The sequence below is a fragment of the Mesocricetus auratus genome, unplaced genomic scaffold (assembly GCF_017639785.1).
Source record: "Mesocricetus auratus isolate SY011 unplaced genomic scaffold, BCM_Maur_2.0 Super-Scaffold_15014, whole genome shotgun sequence".
Taxonomy (NCBI): domain Eukaryota; kingdom Metazoa; phylum Chordata; class Mammalia; order Rodentia; family Cricetidae; genus Mesocricetus; species Mesocricetus auratus.
This window is the reverse complement of record NW_024429186.1, coordinates 28,620,713-28,643,643: the sequence shown is the minus strand read 5'-3', so window position 1 is coordinate 28,643,643 and position 22,931 is coordinate 28,620,713. Positions and strand designations below refer to the sequence as shown.

The 22,931-nt window shown below is 39.9% G+C and overlaps 1 protein-coding gene across 33 annotated transcripts in view; it reads left to right on the top strand.

The window, feature by feature from the left end:
* Positions 1–22,931, top strand: part of Nrxn3 (neurexin 3) — a 1,553,154-nt gene that overhangs the window by 728,103 nt on the left and 802,120 nt on the right. For all 33 annotated transcript variants that reach the window (XM_040743341.1, XM_040743340.1, XM_040743342.1 and 30 more), the window contains 2 exons: positions 12,790–12,909; positions 22,270–22,651. In XM_040743341.1, the coding sequence (XP_040599275.1) occupies positions 12,790–12,909; positions 22,270–22,651 (502 nt within the window). The remainder of the gene's footprint in view (positions 1–12,789; positions 12,910–22,269; positions 22,652–22,931) is intronic.

Genomic DNA, 22,931 nt, shown 5'->3' with positions numbered 1-22,931 from the left:
TTGGGAGCAAAATCTGGGACAAATGACTTCAAAATAAAGAGATAAGGAATAGAAAGAGTTGACTACCACCATTACATTTGTGCTATATTTGCCTATTCTGTATCCCAGAACTATAATTTCTATTTCATATTTAGCAGTTAGTGGTGTGAGAAGAAGCATCTACATGAGTACCCATTATAAAGGTCACTGTTGGTAGAATTGCCCATGTGTGGAGCTAGAGAGATTCCAGTGAATTACTCCCAGGCTTGTCTGCCTAAAACATAGGAAAATGGGGTACTCATCTATTAACTCCATCCCCCTACTGAAGCTCCAAATGACGCTGTAACGATAAACGGCACACTTACTGAAAGTAAAACCAAGTATTTATTGTAGAAATTACTCACAAGATACCAAACAAGTAACCCAGATGAGCCCAGTAGTTTTCCTCTGCCGAACCGGAAGCTGAAATCCGGGAAAAGAGACCAAGACTTCCTTTGTGCAGTCTTTTATGCCTTCCCCCGTAACGCCCCCTAGCCATGCCCAAAAGTGGGCCTGGCTAGTGATGTAGTTCACTGCCTACGTACGTATAAGTCTTTAAGTCTGTCCGTATAAGTCTTTTGTCATGCCTAAAGTGGGTGTGGTTAGTGGTGTGGTAAACCGCTCTTTTATTACCTCATCTGTATGCACCTTTAGTAAGTCACATGGTTAATGGTGGCATACAGGCTTCCTCCTACACCCTACTTGTGCTTGGCAGTCTTCTTTTGTGTACTATTGGCCTGCTTTTCCTTCCTGGTTGTAACAAAGACACTCTTAAGGTCCACAAGATGGCTCTCCTTGTTGTAAGGGACCATTAGATTATACATATAGTTCTCCATAGATGTCACCTGCCATTGTGGTAAAATCCAGGGCTAGCTAAGGGGATATGATTTCAGGAGCCAGAAGTGTCTCCTACAAATACTCACAAATTTTATTCCAAAACCTAGCATTCACAACTATAATATACACTAATTTTTTTTGGTTTTACTAATGGATTATAGGTACTATTTCTGTAACCTTCATCTTAAAAGATTTTAGTATATTAATTTAACTGTTATGATTTATATGTATATGAAATGTATTTTGATCATATTCAATTTAACTTTCATAGATATACTCTGTCTCCCTCCCTGTCCAATTTTGTGTCCTTTTTAATTTTTTATGGCCCACTGAGTCTAATTTGTTTTGGCTACTTACTTATGTGTGTGGTGACAGCTCTTGGAGCAGGTTTGAGCCACCAGAGACCACACTCCTAAAGAAAAGTAACTCTCCATCTCTCAGCAGCCATCAAATGTCACTAGCGCCTCAGATAGAGATTGGGGCTTCTGAAACTTTTCCTGCTCTAATCTTGATTGCCAATTGGATTGCTCTTGTGAAGACAAACATATATACTATGAGTTTATTAGCACAGTGGACCCATGATATCCAGAATATATTGTTTAACCCTTCCAAACTTCCAATTATTTTCAGTTGTACCAACCTATGGGTTTAAAGATAGAAAATAAATAGTACCAGTCATGCTTTGTCCATTTAGCAGAATAATAGTAGCTGGTTCACTCCTAGGACCCCTGAGCTTTCCAACCATGGGTTCTTGAACAATGCTAGACACAGATTTCTGACTGTAGAGTAGGCTTGAAATACAAACAGAAATCAGTTGGTAACCCCATAACATTTGTGCCTCTGTTTGCTATTATTTTTTAGCACTCTGAAAATGTATTTTATGTTTTATTTATTTTTTACAATATAATATTAATCTCATTTCCTCAATATCTCTACCCAGTCTTGATTTACTCCCCCCATACTGGTAAACTCCCAATTTGAACAAAGAGAAGCTGTGAGAACAGGTGCAGCCAATGAGGAGATTTTGCAGACAGACAGACAGACTCACATTTCATCTGCTGTGTGACATGGACAGGCTGTGGAGCTCATTTTGTTATATACTTCCAAGCTCCATTTTTTCTTACTCCTTATAATATGTTATTTATTCCTTTCATATTATATACATATACATTATATACTAATTATATCTATTTCCCTCTAATTTTGCACACCCAATTTCTCTCCCAATTTGATTTATTTTAGTAGTCTTGAATCCAGTTATTGTCCCTTGTGTGTACATTGATGTGAAGCCACCTATTGGACACGGGCCACATACCCATACAAAAGTGATCCTCTATTCTCAGCAGCCATCCACTTCCAGTATCTCCTTAGATAGGGATGGCACTTCAGATGCTCTCCTCCATCTATGATGGAATGTTGCTGGTTTTTTTTTTCTCTAAGACTCCTCTAACTCGACATGACCTATGGGTACAGAAACATGATATAGTCTAACTGTACACACGTAGTGGAATTTCAACTGGCTTGATCTCATGCAAGTAAACACAACTGCTTTGAAGTGATGCCACAACAGCCAAGTCTTCTTTAGAAGAAATTCCATTGAGTTCTTTTCCCATCCTCCAGTGCCTAACACCTTTTAGGTTCAAGGTTAGATGCTTAGTTGTTGAGATTATAAAGGAAACAAAATCTTATTCCAAAGCCCTAGATTATGTACAAAGCAAACAAAAATACCCAACCTATAATACAAGAGACAGTGTGATAATTTGCAGATTACAGTAGAACTGAATTGCTGGTTAGATAAATACTGTTACCTAAGGTGGTTTAGTAAGACTGGGGAAAGATGGCTAAAGAATAGGGAAGTTAAACCAGCCCAGTCTTAACCCACAGAAACAGTTGACTTGAACAAGGTGGGGCTCTTGGACTCCAGAATGATGGCTGGGGGACAGCATGGGACTGATCCAGACCCCCTGAATGTGAGTGTCAGTGAGGAGGCCTAGGTAATATATGGGGCCTTAGGTAGTATTTATCCCTGACGTACAAATGGACTTTATCAGCCCATCCCACAATGAGGGATGCTCTGTCAGCCTGGACTCTTAGGGGAGGGCCTATGCCCTGCCCTGGATGAAATGTCAGACTCTGGAGATCCTCCATGGAGGGCCTCACCCTCCCTGGGGATCAGAGTGGAGATTGGGTGGGAGACTAGGGGGGCTGGTGGAGAGGACAGCAGAAGAGGAGAGGGAGAGGTAGGATTGACATGTGAAGTCAGCTTGTTTCTAACTTAAATAAAACAAAGAAGAATAAAAAAAGAATAGGGAAGTTATAAAAATAACTAAGGGAGAGTACTATAAGATACATTTTTGCCTGATTTAATTCATAATTAAAACAAAATTTGTGTCTAGCGAGATGGCTTACTGGTCAAAATGATGGCCACATAGCATGATAACCTCAGTTCAAACATGCAGAATCTCTGTAAATGCAGGTGTTTTAGTACACATCTGTAAACTTACCATTCCTTCAGTGAGATGGGAGGTGAAGACAATGGAAATCCTGAAGTTTGTGGGCCAGCTGGTCTGTCTTCAACAGTGGTGAATAAAAGACCCTATTTCAACCAATGTGGGAAATGAGAATCAACACCCAAGGTTATCAACTCACTTCCACATATCGCCATGGTGTATGCATGTTCTCAAACACACATCATATCACACACATGCATGCACAAGCAAAGACAAAAAAATGATTTCCTAGATGTTTCCATGTTTACATTTTATTTTGACATCTAAGATAAAGAAGTCTCTTGATGAAGAGATAAACTTAAATTGAAAGGTTCCTAGGTAAGGGGGAAGGTTTTAGGGAACATTCTAGTTAGAATATTTCAAGCCTATGACTTTATTTGCCAGTAAGAAGATCCCAAGGTGAGACCCTAGGGCACTGTAACACCTTAAATCACTCAAAGTGTCCAGATTTTATAAATCATGCCAGGACAACAGTGGGAAACATTTTCATGAACGTGCAGATTTCCAAATAAACAAGAGCAGAAACAATGTTTTCCAAGGTATCTTCTTACTGTCCTTGAACAAATTGCTTTATCTCTTGAAAAGTGGCTTCGTGGTGAGAGATTATCAGAAGGAATCTTGAACCTTTTTGTTATCAACTCACAACTGCTGTGCATGTTGCAAATTTATGGCTCATGATAGAGGTTTGACAGAAATGATAGAGCAAGATTCCTTCTCTTTTCTGGAGTCATTCATTTCTTTGGAAATCTGTCTCCCTAGGTTCATTTCATGTCACAATCGAGATGCTCTTTGCTCCCAGTTGGCACCTGTGAGTTCATTTTACCCTGTGATCAGATCACAATGCAAAAATCCTATGTAATAGGGTGCAGTGTTTGCTTTGTTCCTCTTAGTGGCAAGAGGGAGTGGGCTAGAGTGACTAATTGAAGTCATGCAGGAAAATAAAAAGAGGGAGGGAAGGTCAGGAAGGAGGGTAGTGGGAGAGAAGGGAGTTATCAGTATTCTAACAATCTTACAACACTGATAGACAGTAGCAGTCTAAGACACAAGCTGAAGCTATACCGAGAAAGCCAGACAGTGAACCACTAGACTCACAGCAGAAAACTGTCAGAAGCGGCTGTCAGGGTGAATCCTCAGAAAAAAAAAAAAAAAACAAATAGCAGAAGTAAGACTCCATACTTGTATCTCCCGTCTCACTGTAGGAATGTAGAGTCTATGGGTGTGCACCAGCACACCTACATTTCTGTGGGTTTGGGATATTTGAACCAATTCTCCTCATTAGCTTCTGTTAGGTCAAATGTGCCTCACTGTTCCTGGAAACTTTCCTTTTCTTTCCGAGCTTGTGTCTATTCATGTTCTCAAATTTAAGCCAAGGAGGCAACAATGATTTCCATGTTGCTTCCACCACCTCCTATCTCTCCCATTCTTATACTATTTTCTAAATCAGTCCCCTGGTCTTGTTGACCCTACTCCTGAAATGCACAACAAATCATTTATTTATTTATTTAAATTAGAAACAAGCCTGCTGCACATGTCAATCCCAGCTCCCTCCCTTCCCTTCTTCCCACACCCCTACCAACCCCCCATCCCTTTCCCCTCAACTCCTCAGGGAGGGTGAGACCCTCCATGGAGGATCCCCAAAGTCTGTCATACCATCCAGGGCAGGGCCTAGGCCCTCCCCCATGTATCCAGGCTGAGAGAGCATCCCTCCATGTGCTCCCAAAGTCCATTTGTACACCAGGGATAAATACTGATCTACTACCAGAGGCCCCAGAGATTGTCAGATTGCCGAGGCCTCCTCGCTGACACCCACGTTCAGGGTATCTGGATTAGTCCAATGCTGGTTTTCCAGCCATCAGTCTGGGGTTCATGAGCTCCCCCTATTTCAGGTCAGCTGTTTCTGGGTTTCACCAGCCTTGTCTTGACCAATTTGCTCATTACTCCTCCCTCTCTGCAACTGGGTTCCAGAAGTTCAGTTCAGTTTTTAGCTGTGGGTATCATGCACAACAAATCTTATCATTTGTTTATACTGCAGTCCTTTGTATAAGTTACTTTCACTTTGTGCCTTTAAAAGCTTCCTAATAGTTTTCTTTCTGTGTGCTTTTTTCCTTTTTTGGTCCATTGGATCCAATTGCAGCTAGAATAATTGTTAAATTTTAAATTAGGGGATTGTGAACATATCTCACTGATTAAGGACCCTTGCTGTGCAAGCATAAGGACCTAGGTTCAAATACTCTCATGCCCTAATAAAAAGTCAGACATGAGCCGGGCGGTGGTGGCACACGCCTTTAATCCCAGTACTCGGGAGGCAGAGGCAGGCAGATCTCTGTGAGTTCGAGGCCAGGCTGGACCGACAGCCTCCAAAATAACACAGAGAAACCCTGTCTCGTAAAACCAAAAAAAAAAAAAAAGTCAGACATGATATAGGGCAGCAGTTCTCAACCTGTGAGTCACAGCCACTTTGGGGGTTGAAGGATGCTTTCACAGGGGTTACCTCAGACCTTCTGCATGTCAGATATTTACATTAAAATTCATGACTAGCAAAATTACAAAAAAAATTAGGAAGTAGTGACAAAAATTATTTTATGGTCGAGAGTCACCACAACACAAAGAACTATATATTAAAGGGTTGCAGCATTAGGGAGGTTGAGAACCACTGACACAGGGTATCACTGGCCCTAGTAATCTTGCTTTCATGCATCATGGGCATCATGGGAGTCCTCAAAGCGTGATAGGAGAAGGTTGAATGGTGAATTCTATAGAAGTCACTGAGATGTAAGCAAGGCAGTTGTGAGGCACTGATGCTTCTCAAGTGTGTGGAGAAGCAAATGAAGAAGAAATGGAGAAATGATGTTTTTATGATGAACACTCATTCTTAAGTCAGACATTAAAACCATACCAATTTGATGTTTGAAGTGCTCATATTACAAAATTTTAGGCTCTTTATCCTGAAAAATAAATGTCGTGGGGTTTTTGAATGAAGGTATTTGTATCTTACTTATCATTTATATATAGTCACCATTTTACAAGTCAGAAATCCCAAATCTAGAGATGCCTAAGGGGGAATGTTTTGCAAGGTTTGTCAGCATTAAACTGATTATCAGAGCTCGGTTCTTCACCATCATCTTAGGATACTGTTATTGGGCATTGCTATTTGCCAATATGTTTGATTATTAATTGTTTAGTTTTGTCTGCTAAGTATGGATTTTTAAAATATCTACTCATCATTTGTTTTGAAGTAAAGCAAACATCATGCTTGTGACTATGAAAATAAAAGCCAAGAATGTAACTCCTGGGGGTGACTTGGGACAGTGATATTACTATAGCTTACTGATTGTCAGACTAGGTTCAGATTCAGTAAGCAATCCTGTGTCAAAGGAATAAAACCTGAGGTTATAGTTTCTCTGACCTCTCCATGTGCATACAGGGGTGTGCAACAAAACACATACTTACAGAAATATATAAAGACACAAAAGAAATTAAAACCCCTTATATTAGGTTATGTGATATACTTGCTTAACCTTCCAAAGCTTAACCTACCAAAGTTGGCTTTAGTCCTATATTCACATGTTATAACATGCCCTCTACGGTCTTATTATCATTTGCCCTCTGCATATATCACCAACTTCTCTTCCCTCTCCCCCTGGGTGCAGCCAAAATGGGGCTTTGGGTCTCCAACACATTCACCCCATGGCCTTGGACAACTGCACACTTGACTCTTCTCAAATCTTCTTTCTTAGAGAAGTCTTGTGTGATCATCTCATTTAGAACAGGAACTCATGACAAGAACAGAGCATAGAATTTTTTTTTTTCGTGGAGCATTCGATGAAGTAGCCACTTCTTTGTACTTGTCTCTCATTTACAATTGTGATTTTATCAAATTCTATTAATGTAATTCTATCACATCCTAATTTCCTTACATGTGGGAGTTTCTACAAACACTAGGACCAACAGAGTATCGATCTGTGGGAAGCAAGAGGGAAATCCTATTCAACATGACTAAGAAGCTTAAGAAGCTTATGTTGTTCAAACTGCTAGATTCTGACACCCGGAAGTTTAGTTTAGGCACAATTTTGAAGATAAATTTACCTGATGATAATTGATTCAATCCCATGTGTACAGCAAAACTTAAGACATGTTTATATTGAAACATTTTACAAAGTACATTATGACTACTTCTATGAAGATGGGTTCTATTGAATGAGAAAAATGCCCAAGATAAAGGTCTAGAGAGAATGACTGAGAGAAACATAAAAGTCTGTGGGAGTCAGGAGTGGCCTGGCCTACAAATAGCATAGAGATCACCTATGCTATTATAAAATACTTGTAACATGTCTCATAAGGCTGGGTTCTGTTGACTAAGACACAGTGTTCAAGACAAAGGTCTAGGGAGAAGGAATCTTGGATAAACATAATAGTTTGGGGGATTCAAGTGTATCCTAGCCATACCTACAGCACAGGTTACTAACTATATCCATTCTTAGCCTCCTGGGCAGAGAATAGGTTTTGAATATCTTCCTTCAAAAGACAACCCTGCCTGTCTAACATTCCTAGTTTCTTTAGTGCAGATCTGTGAGCACAAGGACCTCATGCCCTCTACATGTATAGAACTCCACTCTCTCAAGACTTAGGTCATAGTCCTTAATTAGTCTGCGGCTCTTCTGGTATCCTCACCCATAAGTTGACAGCAAGCCCCATAACGGGTCTTTTCCATTTTGCTTATCTTATCCTCGATATCACATTGGTTACATGGTCTCACCTTTCCTCATTTACCATTTGTCAAACCTTGTAGTAGACAGTCCCCAAACACACTGCCACAGGTAAGTAGGCACGTACCATCACCACAGAAAGTACTGAGGTTGATGGACGACCCCTAGAAAAGGATGGGCCATCCGTTACTGAAGATGGGTTGTCTGTTACTGAGCATGTTACTTGTGCTGGGCTCCCTGGAAAATTTTCTTTTTTTCTAGCTAGAATCTGGGTCTCTGCTGTGGTACATGTGCTCAGGCTGTAGAGTTGGGTCACTTGTCTTCTGGCCACCTCACTGAGAGACTCCCCATAGAAGACTTACTCTGAGCACACTGTGCCTTCTCTATCTGTTGTGGGGAGTTCTTCAGCTGCCTCTGAGTATCGAGAGTTTTGGTGAAAGTTAAGTTAATCTAACAGAGCTGTTTTGCTATGACAATATTATATAACCTTGTTTATAATTGTTTTCCTAGGAAAATGCATGCTTTAGAAATGAGTGTTTAAAAATCCTCTAAGTTTATATTTACAAAGGCAAACCAGACACTGACGCACCATTTTTGCATTTTTAGGCAGAAAATAGAAATGCTTTTCTGTCCTTATTCTCCCTCATGTGTTCTTAGCTTTGTCTTTGCTTCAACCCTAAATAATCTGTTTTCTCTGGGAAGGCTAGGCAATACACTCTGTGTTGTTCTGGGCTCAGTAGGTAGATGCTGATGAAATAAAGGTAAGTGTTTTCTTTATCATTGTCTTTGTTTTGTTTATATCTAACACAATAATTTGCACACCCATTCACCATTCCATATAGAATTATAGATACAGAATTATATATACCATTTTAAGAAAGTTTTGCATTTTTAGTGTCTTGTAGTACTTTCTTTTAGACTCATGTGGAACATGACTCCTAGGGAAACCAAGGTATCATTTACCCTTTACACAAATAGAGAAATTTGGGTGAAGAAAAGTCATGTTGACAATCCCTTTCCTCTCCCACACAATTGAAAGTCCCTGAGTGTTCCCCTCCCACTTTTGGAAACAGCCCTTTGTGGCAGATGGAAGGAATTTCTACTGCCTGCATATGAGCAAAACCAATGGGTTTAATTTAAGTTGGTGAGGTCATAGATATAGATTAATAAAAATGCATATTGGGGTAACCTGTAGTTTTCGTGGCTATATTGTTCTTGGAGGAAATAGCAAAATCATTCAATACAGTCCATTTTCTAAAAAGCCTAAGTTAAAAATAATTAAACTAAAGTCCACCCAGTGCAGTTCTACTAAGAGAGAGAAGAATTTTCTGATATCTGAGTGTCATCTTCCTCCAAGCAAACATCAGTGCTTTTTATTCTAATGTTTTGTTTTGATTTCATTACCAGTTCTTATTGCTTGAAGACCTGGGTCTTCTTTTGGTTTACTTTGGGGGTTCAAGAAAAGAATCTGGCTGGTGTATTTCAGCTGCTATTTCTTGTCCTTAATTGTCTACTAGTCAGAGAATTAGTCCATGTGCCATGAGGCAAAGCCTTCCCTCAAAGGGACAATGATTGGATGAAGTGGGCATTCTGCTGCTACCACTCCAAACAGTCATTAAAGAGTCTTTGTTTTTCAGTGCTGAAGAATTTGACCCTATCCTCTTACAGACCTCTGCATGTCAGAACTCTTCCTCTGTGGTTTTTCTTCATCATAAGCATCATTACCTGGAAAAATCCACTGGTGAAAGTTGATTGGTTCTTTTGATTAGTTCTAGCACTTAGGTCTGAGCAGCCCAAGAAGAATCATAGGGTTTCTTGTCATCAGTATTTCTTGTATACACCTTGAGAGTAGGGAAACCTGTCAACACACACATCCAATGAGTACTCTACTTTAGACCATAATCATCTTAGTTGTTGCAGAGACAGCAATGTTAGAACATGTGTGAATCAGAGGTTGTTAATTCTTGGTAGTTTTCATTTTCAATTCAAACTTGAACAATGTCTTTTTCATTCTTCTTCCTTTTGGGGACACCCTCTGCCTACAAAAAGGAACTCTGATGTCATTGTCACACTGATGCTGCGTCACTGACTTTTGACTAATTCTTTCCAGTTTGTGGATGGGGGTGGAGGTGAAACTGCCCCTGGACTAGATCTTTCAGCTTTGCAAGTCTAAGTCTGTGAGTTTCAACTTTTGGCTTGTGTTAACATCAACTTGCACTGCTTGCCAACTGAGACTCCGTTGTGAGTTGCAGGTTAACTTGACACCTCCACTCGCTTTGCTGAGATTTGCAACTGAATCTAAAATTCAGTTTCCACTAACATGGTGACTAGACCTTTTGGCTTGGTTAAGGATAAATGCCATTGACACTTCACTTCCAGAGGATGAGTTTTACAAAAGCTCACTGAGGTTTATCTGTTTGCTCCTTGAAAGTGAGTATTGAACAACATTCCCTGTCATCTCAATGAAATTGATGTGACTCTTTTCGCCCCCCATTCTTACAATAATGAGAATTAGTGGTGTTGGAAACAGCAGGTCATGAAAAGTTCCATTAATCCTTCCACAATTTTAATTATAGGATGCCACATTCTAATGCTTTAAAGTTGAATGGACACTTGAATATTTTGTGTTTGAGTCTGACCTCTAGGCTCGTTTGCTGGATACTTTAAATGTTGTATCTGTGAAAATGCTAACTTCATTGAAAACACATTGGACAAAAATAAAGCTTCCTTTACATTTCCTGTAGCTAACATGATACTTAGGTAGCAATGTCCCAAACTGAGTATGTCATGCTTGTCTCTTGTGCCCCATCACAAAAATTAAGTGATGTGAAAAAATTGCCTAAAGAACAGATGTTCCCTTGGAGGAGAGGTTTTAAATGGTCCTTATCTGTAGCAGTGCTGCCTCCGTGGCCACTCTTCTTCCTTCTGTCTTCGCTTTGTCCTCTTTCAGTGAAGCATTTGTACGTAGAATAAATAGGATAAAAACATAAAACACAAAGGCAGATTGTTGGTTCTAACAACAGCTGTTCTTCTCATAAAACACACCCACGTGGTGTGGTCCATTTTTTCCCAATGCCCTCTTCAGTGAGTGGCCTGAAAGGGGACTCTGCATCTGTCTTAGGCTTGAGTTGAAGAAGTTAATGAATGGGCCTATCTAGTGAGTTGAAGTGTAAGGGGGGACTCAATTTCAGTGTGTGAATTCCAGATAACATTGAGAGGCAAATATGAGATTGATAACAGCTGTTTAGCAGCAAATACTTCTCCTAAGATTCACTGAACTATTTAATGCCTTAGGAATGGGATCTGAGGCTCACTGGATCCAACTCGAGGTTTGTCACTGAATGCTCAGTCATTTGAGTTGCATGTTGGATGATGGATAGACACCAAAAAAAATCTGTCTGTGCTGCAATTAAAATTCTTCACTCTAAAGCCTTTAGTTTTCAAAGGGAAAATCTCTCAAACTTCAACTACCTCTGTAACTTTTACAGTCAGCCAAATTAGGAATATTAATTACTCAATATTTAAAAAGTGCAACTTAGAATTACCGAGAGATTTCTGCTTAGCTGATTCTATTATTTTCTTTCCAAAGCAGAGTATCAAAGCTTCCTCTCTTACATATTTTAATATATTTAGGTCATTTTAAGCATAAAGCTGCCTACATATTGACTGATTCATTCAACAATTCTCGATCATCAACTTCAGCATGGATGAGCTCTGTGCCTCAGATGGAGAAGCGTGGTCTAAATTCACAGCTTCTCTGACATCTTCTTTGTCTTCAGATTTCCATTTTAGGTCAATGATGACACATATTCTGAACTTAGTTTCTTTTCTCTTGCTAAAGGGAGCATTTTAATACCTTGCATTTCCCTGACCTGCAGTCTTTATCTGTTAAACACCATAATTTCTTGCTTCCCCGGCTCTTCATAGGGTAAACTTGAATTTCGTCTTGACTATTTTAACATGGGTTCTCTTGAGACAACTTAATTTATTTCTTTACTTTGTGAAACTCTACGTGAAACATTATTTTGAGTTGTATATGTTCAATGTTGAAATTTAGGTTACTTCCTTCTTTGGATCTTTTGGGTTTTTAGTTTGTTTATTTGTTTTGTTTTTTGGAGGATGATGAACATTGAGAAAAGCCTGGATCCCTTCAGGTTACCCCAGGGGTATTAATTGCAATGTTTAAACCTGAATACAATTTCTATTGTATTGCTTATTTTTAAGATTGCTATGGCTGCTAAATTCTGATAGGACTGTGGGCTATTGGAAATGGCAAGTTAGGGTAACAGAACTTGAAGAGTTATTTCTCATATTCTTGGTAAATATGTTGTAAAAGCCACACTTTTGTACTGTGCTTAAAGAAGCAAGTGACTAATAAAAAGAAAATGATGATGAATTTCTGATATCAGAGACTTGGCAAAACAAATACCAGCTGAATTAGTGATTGCTGTAAATCTTATTAAGTGTTTTTAGTATTTTAAGACCTTATGACTATGCATGGAGATACTTATTTCTTTCATTATGGATGAATGTCCTTCATGTTGCAATTGAGATATCTGCCTTTGGAGGTTAATGTAGAGGGTTCTATAAAAACAGTGGAAGTAGGGTATCTGTGACTATCCTGGGTCATGTGCACCAGTGTGGCTTTGGCAAATTTGATGCCCTGAGCAGGACATTGAGAATTGGCACTAACTTTCCTCACTTACCACCATTCTTAGGCAAGGGACCTGAGACCCTGTATGCAGGGCAGAAGCTCAATGACAATGAGTGGCACACCGTCCGGGTAGTGCGGAGAGGAAAAAGCCTTAAGTTAACAGTGGATGATGACGTGGCCGAGGGTAAGTGCGACTCCGGTGGACTTTGCCTCTGCTTTCACTGTCTTGTCTGCCATTTCCCCTTTGACACTTTCTGTTTTGTGTAGTGGAAATGACACATCCTGTTCTCTATGGCCAGCCATAGGCAAGGCTAATAATTCCCTTCCTCTTTATTACACAATTCTTTTTCTTCAACTTGTAGTATACAGCTATCTAACTATTGCAGTATCATTTTTATGAGGTTCTCTCTTTGATGTAGAGTCTATGCCCAGAGAACAGCCATAGAGCTGTGGTGCTGTGGATCCCTTTTTTGCTAATAACTGAAAATGCTTGATCAGTCACCCCCCCCATGTGTCTATTCTCTCCACTGCAAACAAATCCCTCTTTACTAGAGGGAAGGAGAAAGTCCAGAAGTATAGACTGTCACAGAGAATGTAATAAATACTAGAATAGTGTTGGGTACGAGGTGCTGGACATGCTTGGTTTAACTAGCTGTTCATTTATTTAATGGTTGTTCACTAAGTACCTACTGTGTGTCAGGCATTGTTGTGGGAGGAAGTGGGCATGTGGTGATGCTCAAACAGGCCAATACAAAGCATAGCAGATTTGTGTTTATGAAGGCAATGTGTAAATGAATGAATCCATGTGTATCTGAAGGAACACTGAGAGTCACATGCAATGTGCAAATGCGTCCTGCTGGCATGCTATGTGTTAGCAACATGCTAGAATCATAGAGGACAAAAGGTACACCAAAATTACCCACTTCCCATTATTAAACCAACTGTGTAGATTAGCAGGAATTCTCGTATTTGAAAACCTTAAGAATACAGCTTGAGATTCTGGTGTAGGTGGGTGGGAGTATAATTGTCAGTCAGATGAGAAAGCAGCCGACTGGGGTGGAGAACTTAAGAGTGGCTAATGAAGATAGTCTCTCTCAGAATTTGATGGACAGTTGTAAACCATGAGGGAATGATCCTGAGTCAGTCTCCAGCCTCATGTCCAAGCATACAGCATGCTGAATTCACATCCACAGAAGAAAAGTAAACATGAGGCAGCACAGGGCAGTTACACGGAACTCTGTTGTCATCTGATCTAGCCTGAGATTAACTCCCTACAGGATGTTTGGGAAGCCACTCACTGTTCTTGACCCTTGTCTAGTACAGTCTGCAACCTCAGCTGTCGCCACTGGTGCCTTCTGTGAAGAACAAGGCAGTTGACACAGTCAGTAGCCTTGGGTTTAATACAATCAGTGCCAGTAAACTGTTTTATGCCTTTGGGATAGATATGCAAAATCTCCTTTTCTTCACTTCCCCATCTTTAAACTTGACTGTTTGGGATTTTTAAGGTCCTTTCTGTCACACATTTTCTGTGACAGGGTCCTAAAATTTAATTTTAATTTATGAGCCCAAGCTTCAGTACTTCTAGAATCTATAATCGCAGTGTAGTGTGTGTGTGTGATGGAGAGAGAGAGGGGGGGGAGAAGGAGGGAGGGAGGGAGGGATGGAGAAAGAGAGAAAGAGAGGTTATAGGTTATAGAATCTAGAATCTACCCAGAGGAAAAACACACAACACATATCCAGTCAGCATTAGATGTAGTATTAGCTGTTTTATGATCATCTGTTCTTTTAATCTTCAATAATTCAGCACACTCTTCTAAATCAGTGTTCCTATGTCATTTTACTGAAGAGGAATGGGGACATTAGAGCTGTGTAATTAAGCTTCAAACCCGCATCTGCGTAATTCCTAAGAAGGAAGCAGTTCCCTGAACTTCACAGTCCATCAAGAGAAAATGATTGCTCTTCCAGTACAGCCAAAGCATAATGAAGTAGGTAGGGGGAGGTGGGGGATACATCCCAAGATGTTGACCACAGCACTCTGTCTCTTCCCCCCTAGAAAAAGAAAGCACACAGAGCCACACCAATCATCCCATTTACTCCAGTTCCACAAAGACACAGCTCAGTTATTGCAAGGACTTCCTGACCTATGGGCCTTCAGGGAAACATAATAGTATGAAATGAATATAGAAAACGAGATTGGAAAAAAGGCTTTGTTGTTTAGAAGCCACTTTCAATCTGCATTAATTATTCAAGCTGTCCCTGTGAGCTGTGAGATCAGACAGGGGCCTGCAAATGGTATGCTTCTGAGCTACACTAATACCTCTGAATTTGGCTGGTTAAATCCCAGAATGGTGCTATCTGCAGCATGTTATAAATAACTGCCACTAGGTGGCATTCTCACCCCAATCTCCCTCAGCAGTGAGTTTCTTATAATTTCCTTGAAAACCACAAAACACAAGCCCTAGAACAGTCACAAAGAATTACAGAACTAAGGGTACAGTAATCCCTTGCCTTGATCATTCTTCTTTTATAGAACCTTTGAAATGAAGGCAATTATGTACTGTGCCTTCTATTAGCATTAGCAATTAGAACATGGGGCTAAGCTGTGAAATGTCCAAGCCATCCAGTAATTTTATTTGAAATTAGTGAATTCTTTCTTCCAGCCGTACCCCCTACATCAGTGCTGCTGGAAAATGGCAGCTGCAAAGTAGAAAGAAATTTGGGAGACGAAGGGAATTTGTTTGGTGTTTTGGGGTTTTTTGTTTGTTTGTTTGTTTTCTTAAACAATGACAAGAGGTTTGGGGATCTATTTTTAATTTAGAGAATTCATAAAATCAGGCAATGATTCTAAATTATACATGGTTGCAATGGTGTCTTTTTGGCTTACTTAGTAATCCCTTTCATGCTGTTTAAGGTTCCCCAGTGTGCCAAATTTCTAAATAGTCTGTAGAAATGGCATAAAGAATAGGTCAGGCTCACATGTCATCAAAGGCCAAGAAAGAAATAGTCTCCAACCTGGTGTTTTTCATTTGTTATCATATAATTGTATTCTTGGAAAAGTATCAAGTTCAGTTGACAGTTAATAAGGCTTGATTGATTGATTGGGCTAGATTTCTATTATTAAGAACAAATTAAAAGAATGCTTTATTTGGTTTATGTTCCCCAGACTAGCAACCTAACGTGTTCAAACCACACATTTGGCCCAGAACTTCTTGCTAGTATAAAAATTCACTCCTCTCGTCACTGCTCTGGCACAAACTGACTTTTCTCTCCTCCACCTACAGTCTGAATAAAGCATAATATGTCAAAATCTTCCAACAACAACTTATTTACTTATGTTAATAAAAGTTTGATATATTAAAAATGGAAATGTTAGGTCAAAAATAAAGCTGTTTATTGCAAGGTTCATTAGGAGCTTTTGATAAGCTAATGTACACTGCCAATCACCAATAACTAAATATGCACTAGCTGCCTAATATATTTGGTTTCAGAAATTTTTTTTACAATAAGGCATTTATGGAACATGCTTTCAAAACGTGCTGAGAACATGGAGGACCATGCTTGGATCCAGTGGGGCTGGAGAATTGTGACAAAAATGGGAAAACCTCTAACAGAGACTATTTAGCGTTCCTTTTCTGAACTCCTCTCCCATGTTTGGAAGTTATTGGGAATCTAGTGCCTTCTCCCAGCATCTCCCAATGTTATTGTTGTTAACATCATCATCATTATTATCACTATTATTTGGCTGAGTTTATACTGTTGACCAGGAGTTTTATGAAAAACATGGCCTTAGAAATTCTTACTCCCTGAAGTATGAACCCTCTGCATTTCCTTCCAGTTAATCCCTGAAGTATGAACCCTCTGCATTTCCTTCCAGTTAATCCCTGAAGTATGAACCCTCTGCATTTCCTTCCAGTTACTCCCTGAAGTATGAACCCTCTGCATTTCCTTCCAGTTAATCCCTGAAGTATGAACCCTCTGCATTTCCTTCCAGTTAATCCCTGAAGTATGAACCCTCTGCATTTCCTTCCAGTTACTCCCTGAAGTATGAACCCTCTGCATTTCCTTCCAGTTAATCCCTGAAGTATGAACCCTCTGCATTTCCTTCCAGTTAATCCCTGAAGTATGAACCCTCTGCATTTCCTTCCAGTTACTCCCTGAAGTATGAACCCTCTGCATTTCCTTCCAGTTAATCCCTGAAGTATGAACCCTCTGCATTTCCTTCCAGTTACTCCCTGAAGTATGAACCCTCTGCATTTCCTTCCAGTTAATCCCTGAAGTATGAACCCTCTGCATTTCCTTCCAGTTAATCCCTGAAGTATGAACCCTCTGCATTTCCTTCCAGTTAATCCCTGAAGTATGAACCCTCTGCATTTCCTTCCAGTTACTCCCTGAAGTATGAACCCTCTGCATTTCCTTCCAGTTACTCCCTGAAGTATGAACCCTCTGCATTTCCTTCCAGTTACTCCCTGAAGTATGAACCCTCTGCATTTCCTTCCAGTTACTCCCTGAAGTATGAACCCTCTGCATTTCCTTCCAGTTACTCCCTGAAGTATGAACCCTCTGCATTTCCTTCCAGTTACTCCCTGAAGTATGAATCCTCTGCATTTCCTTCCAGTTACTCCCTGAAGTATGAACCCTCTGCATTTCCTTCCAGTTACTCCCTGAAGTATGAACCCTCTGCATTTCCTTCCAGTTACTCCCTGAAGTATGAACCCTCTGCATTTCCTTCCAGTTACTCCCTGAAGTATGAACCCTCTGCATTTCCTTCCAGTTAATCCCTGAAGTATGAACCCTCTGCGTGTCTCCCACCATATCACCGATGCTTGCTGAGCTCTAGCCTCCACTGTATGCCATGAGATGCCCATGAGGCACTAGCGTGGTCCATTTGCTAAACAAGAAAAGATCTTGCTTGTAATGTAAATGAACAATAATTAAAACATTCAAAGAAAGGAACATTGTATGTTCTGATGCCCTTAATCCTGACAAATTCATACTCATTTCCCAAGTGGTAAATGGAAGGGTAAAATAGTGAAGAACCACACCCAAGGATCTGGAGTTCAAATCCAGGGAAGATATCACCAGAGCCTATAAACTCATCTGCTATGTGTTCTGGCCTCATGGGAAATTATATATCTGGCCAGAGTTCTCCTGGGATTTATATTCATCTTCATTCTGAGGAGTAATATGTGGATGGCTTGTTACCTGCCAATCAACTATGGAAGTGTCTGCTACTACAGACCAAGGCAACAAGGTTGTTCTAGGAAAGATGGAAAATTATTCTGAATTAGGTGGAATGTCATGTGTTACCCAATCTGGGAGAGGTGTGGACTCTATAACAGTTACTACATGGCAGTGGTAGCAGATCGATTCTATCTACTGCTTTTTCTGGGCAAGGATATGGAAAATGAATCAAAATTTTCTTCAGAGATATTAGAGTATACATAAAAAGATGTGGTCTATGTGTTGTACACATATGGATTTGGGTCTGAAGGTTCACCATACCTCCTGTTGGGACTTTAGCCAAGCTGCTTTACCTCTGAACACTAATTGTCCTTACCTCTAAGGCAACATAATGATGTCATCCATAACCTGATGGTAGTAATGACACATGCCATAGTTGGAGTGCTTAACTCAAGATCTTGCATATAGATATATGTAGTCCTCATATGTCTTTATTATCGTTTACCCAAGTCACTTTTCTTTCCTCTGGTTTATGGAGCAGCTGTTCTGAGGTATGCATACACTTACCAATAAGTAAGAAAAATGTTTGGTCTACACACACAATTCAGAAGATAGTATCTCGTACAGAATTCTTGGTAACTGGTATGGGTTAGATGACACATGGATTTGTTGTGTAACATTTGGCTATCTCGGTGGAAGCTCAAATGTCAATCAGGGCTTTTTAAATGTTTTTATCAGAGGCAGTAATAAAGGATTTTGTAGGGGGTGTGCAGAGGGTTTTGTTTTAAACTGTGAAACAGGTATGTGGTGATATTTTGCTTGTGTAAGACTCTTTAGTGACTAACTGAGCTAGACTAACCGAGCCAATCCACACTGCTGGGTCCCCTCCTGTCTAGACATGCAGTGGAGCTTCCCTGAGTCATCGTAGACCCTCTCTGTCTCTGGTTAAGCTCTTTAATTCCCTTGTTCATCTCTTTTTCTTTATCATTTATGTCTTTACTTACTTATCTATCTACTTATATATTTAGTTAGTTTTTCAAGACAGGGCTTTTCAGTGGAACCCTGGCTGTCCTGGAACTTGCTCTTTAGGCCGGGCTGGTCTCAAACTCACAGATCCACCTGCCTCTGCCTCCGAAGTTCTGGGATTAAAGGTGTGTGCCACCACTTCCCAGCCCTTTGCTTGTTTCTTATCCTACTTATCCAACATTTTATCTCATCCAATACCCTATGTGCTTTTATTCTGCTTTATGCAACTGGTTTTTCTGGTAGGCAGAATTTTCTTGATATTCACTCCTGAAGATTAGCTTATCTAAAACTTTGCAGAAACCTCTCAGTTGAATTTAAAATTGTGTCTCTGAGTCCTTCTGGAACTTTTGGATCACAAGGGATCACGGTTGCTTTTTTAGTGCTTCACTCTGAAGTTTTTGTGTGGAGTGCTGTGAGTGAGGCACAGATAGTAACATCACTACCCTGCAGTTCCTCTGACTCCATGCAGGTTGTCTGTGGTCCCCTTTCCTACCACATTCTAACTGGTCCCCACACCTGCTATGAAGAGATAGGGCCATATTTGTGCTGGGTGCTTGTGTGTTGCTTCACTCTTTTAAAACAAGCGAATTTTAGGTTGTGTTCATTACATGGCTAATAAAATTGTCAATGTTAAGTAATTTTGTATCCTAATTTATGTTGCATTTTGATTTTTGCTCTAACTACAACTTATGTATTTAATGAACACCATTATTTTATTTTTGCTTATATTAAAAGAACAATTTGACACTAGTTGTCAAAACACCACCAAGAAACTCATCAAATGATTTCTGTGCTCATTTGCAAGTCTTTGAATCACTTCTGAGTTTGTGTCTGAGGATGTAGGATCTATATTTAAAAGCCAAAGAAATGAATAAATCTTTCAGATAAGGTTGAATCATTTAGATTCAAGCTAAGTTATCCAGAAGACTCATGGCCACCCTTCCTTTTTGACACATAAATTCTGGATCAGTACAGAGATATCTAGTAAGATGACTAGACATAAAATGTCATTTATCAGTGAGATATCTAACAGTAAAATAAGAGCTTAATTTGACTAATCTCCAAATTCAACAGATTGCTCACATGAGCCCAACTCAGGGTCATGGTGACCATCTTCACAAGAGTCACACTGAATTGTTTAGCACTAAAACTTTGGATCAGTGGGGTATATTGGGTGTTTCTTGTGCTGCTTTGGTCCAACTAAGAAGGAGATAGTTTAAGGGAGTAAGCTATGAACACAGGGTTTCTCTTATAAACGTCCTTTGTCTCTTAGTTTCTATCACCCCTCTTGGAAAGTTATACAACAGTTAATAAAGGGATTCTAGGAGTGCCTTGCTAGAGTTTCTTAAACCAGAGGGTGACTGTACCACAGGAGAGGATTATCAGGAGGGGGTCTCTCTCCGCTTACTCCAATGCCAGATATGAGAACACAGTTTGTTACATCTTTGTATTCATTTTCTATAGAAGTGTTGAGTAAGCAAATTCAACTCTGGCTATACTCATAATGCTTTCCTTGATTTTGTTTTTAAATTTCTCTTCTCTGTGTTTATTTCAAACCTCTCTTCATTCACCCACCACTACTCTCACCATATTCATAAAAAGGCCACAGAAAATTTATGCCTGTTGGTGTCAATCAACTGGATCCCCCTTGATAGCAAATATTAGAAACTCACCTCAGAGCAGCTCCAAGTATGAATCGAAGTCTGCTGTAGCTTTTAAAAGTTCGTGTTTTCTAAGGTGAGCTGTAGACACCCAGATGATGTTTGTTTTCTCTAAATCTTTGGGGTTGGCATCTCTCCAGGTCAGTTCAACTCCTTCTTGTTGTTGCATGGCCTTCAGGAACTCCAAACTTTCTTTTTACTCCTTAAAAAGCATTGCTTGCTGTATGAGTGTCATCACTATTCCGACTGACGTTCTGCAGCTGAGTGTCATCCAGTCAGCTTGCATGGTTGCCAATTGGATGCTCTGAAGAATAGGTCCTTAGATCAGTCACAGGAGCTTTGTTGTATCAGGAGTTGGAGGCCTCACAGATCAGGATACACCCTCTGTCTATCCTCCCACTCTCTGAGAGGAACTGGCAGGAGCAACTGTTATAACCCTGCAGCCTTCTTCCCTTCCTTCACTGTCCATCAACGGTGACCTAACCATAGCACATACCATAAAATATATATTAAATGCACTGTATAGGACTGTCCCTCATCTCTTGGAACACTTTAAGAAAAGGAGAAGACCATTTTGTCTGATTGAATTGATGACTCTCATAAGAACTCTGCCATTCTGTCTGTGGAATTAACAAGTCTCCTCTTAAGACTCTTACCCAGAGAACAACTTGTCTCATATCCTTTCCCTTGAACCTTCCTTTTTGTCTTTGCATTTTTACTTTTGAGACATAATTATAACATTGATTCTCTTTCTTCTCTCTAAACCCTCCCATTTGCCCTTCCCCGCTCTCCTTCAAATTCATGGCCTCTTTTTCATTAACTACACACACACACACACATACACACACACACACACACACACACACACACACACACTTTCCCTAGAAGTGATCCATCAGTTGGTAACTTTGGAACTTGTTACGAATTTCTATTTTCAGTTCTCACCTTGGAGTGATCAACTGTGATTTTGGGGCTTCAAGAACCACAGTTTTACTCTTTAGATCAAAGTTTATGGTTATGTGAATAGAGATAAATTCTGTAGAATCAATTGATTATGATCAGTTTTATCCCATCCTCAGAATTCAAGTACAAAGTACAGTTTCTGCAAGGGAAAGTGAGTATTACTTCTAGGAAACCATGACCAGTTGTTGACAGGTAAAATCAACAGATGTTTTACAAAAGAAAAAAAATTCCTCATAAGTACCAAGTAATGACTTACTACAAGAAAATTTTGGTCATGGAAAATGTATTCAGATTCCATTGTTTCTTTTTCTTTTCTCTTTTCCTGAGATAGGGTTTCCTCTGTGTAGTCCTGGTTGTTTTAGAACTTACTCTGTAAACCAGGCTGGTCTCAAACTCAGAGATCTGCCTGTCTTTGTCTCCTGAGTTGTTTCTTGAATGAAGACAATGAATGGTGCTGCCCTTTAACTTGGGTTCTCAAAATGCTCACAGTTTTCTTTCTGTGAGACGGCAGCAGCTTACTGAGATGACGAGTCAGGAGAATAACTTGGGTTGAGCTACTACCTCATTTGCTGACTGAGGTCAGATCAGGAGTAGACTCCAAATTATCTGGAACAGAGCTCAGAAACTTGGAAACATGTTCCCCTTGTGAGAATAAGATCTCTGTGAGCATGCAGAGTAACTTTTGCCATTCCGGTCTCCTTTCTGATTTACAGGTACAATGGTGGGAGACCATACTCGCCTGGAGTTCCACAACATTGAAACTGGTATCATGACTGAGAAGCGTTACATTTCTGTGGTCCCTTCCAGTTTCATCGGTCATCTTCAGAGCCTCATGTTCAATGGCTTACTCTACATTGATTTGTGCAAAAACGGGGACATTGACTACTGTGAACTGAAGGCTCGTTTCGGACTGAGGAACATCATCGCTGACCCTGTCACTTTTAAGACCAAGAGCAGCTATCTGACCCTTGCCACCCTCCAGGCCTACACCTCCATGCACCTCTTTTTCCAGTTCAAGACCACTTCAGCTGATGGCTTCATTCTCTTCAATAGTGGTGATGGCAATGATTTTATTGCAGTTGAGCTGGTCAAGGGGTAAGTAGGAGAAATCACTTAGTTTAAGTTGGTTCTATCTACCCGTTTTACTCTAAACCCTGTTCCTGCTAGTACCTTCCTTGATAATAAAGATCCACAAAATGATTAGTACTGGAAAGGATAGGGACTCTTAAGGCTTTTTAATGAAATTCTACTAAGTTGATGTTATAAATCTTTTAACTATCATATGTAGTCCTTTGAAAGTATTGTGAGGCAAATTTGTTTATGTAAACTATAGCTATGGTGTGTATTATACATATCTTTGGGGTACTACTAATTA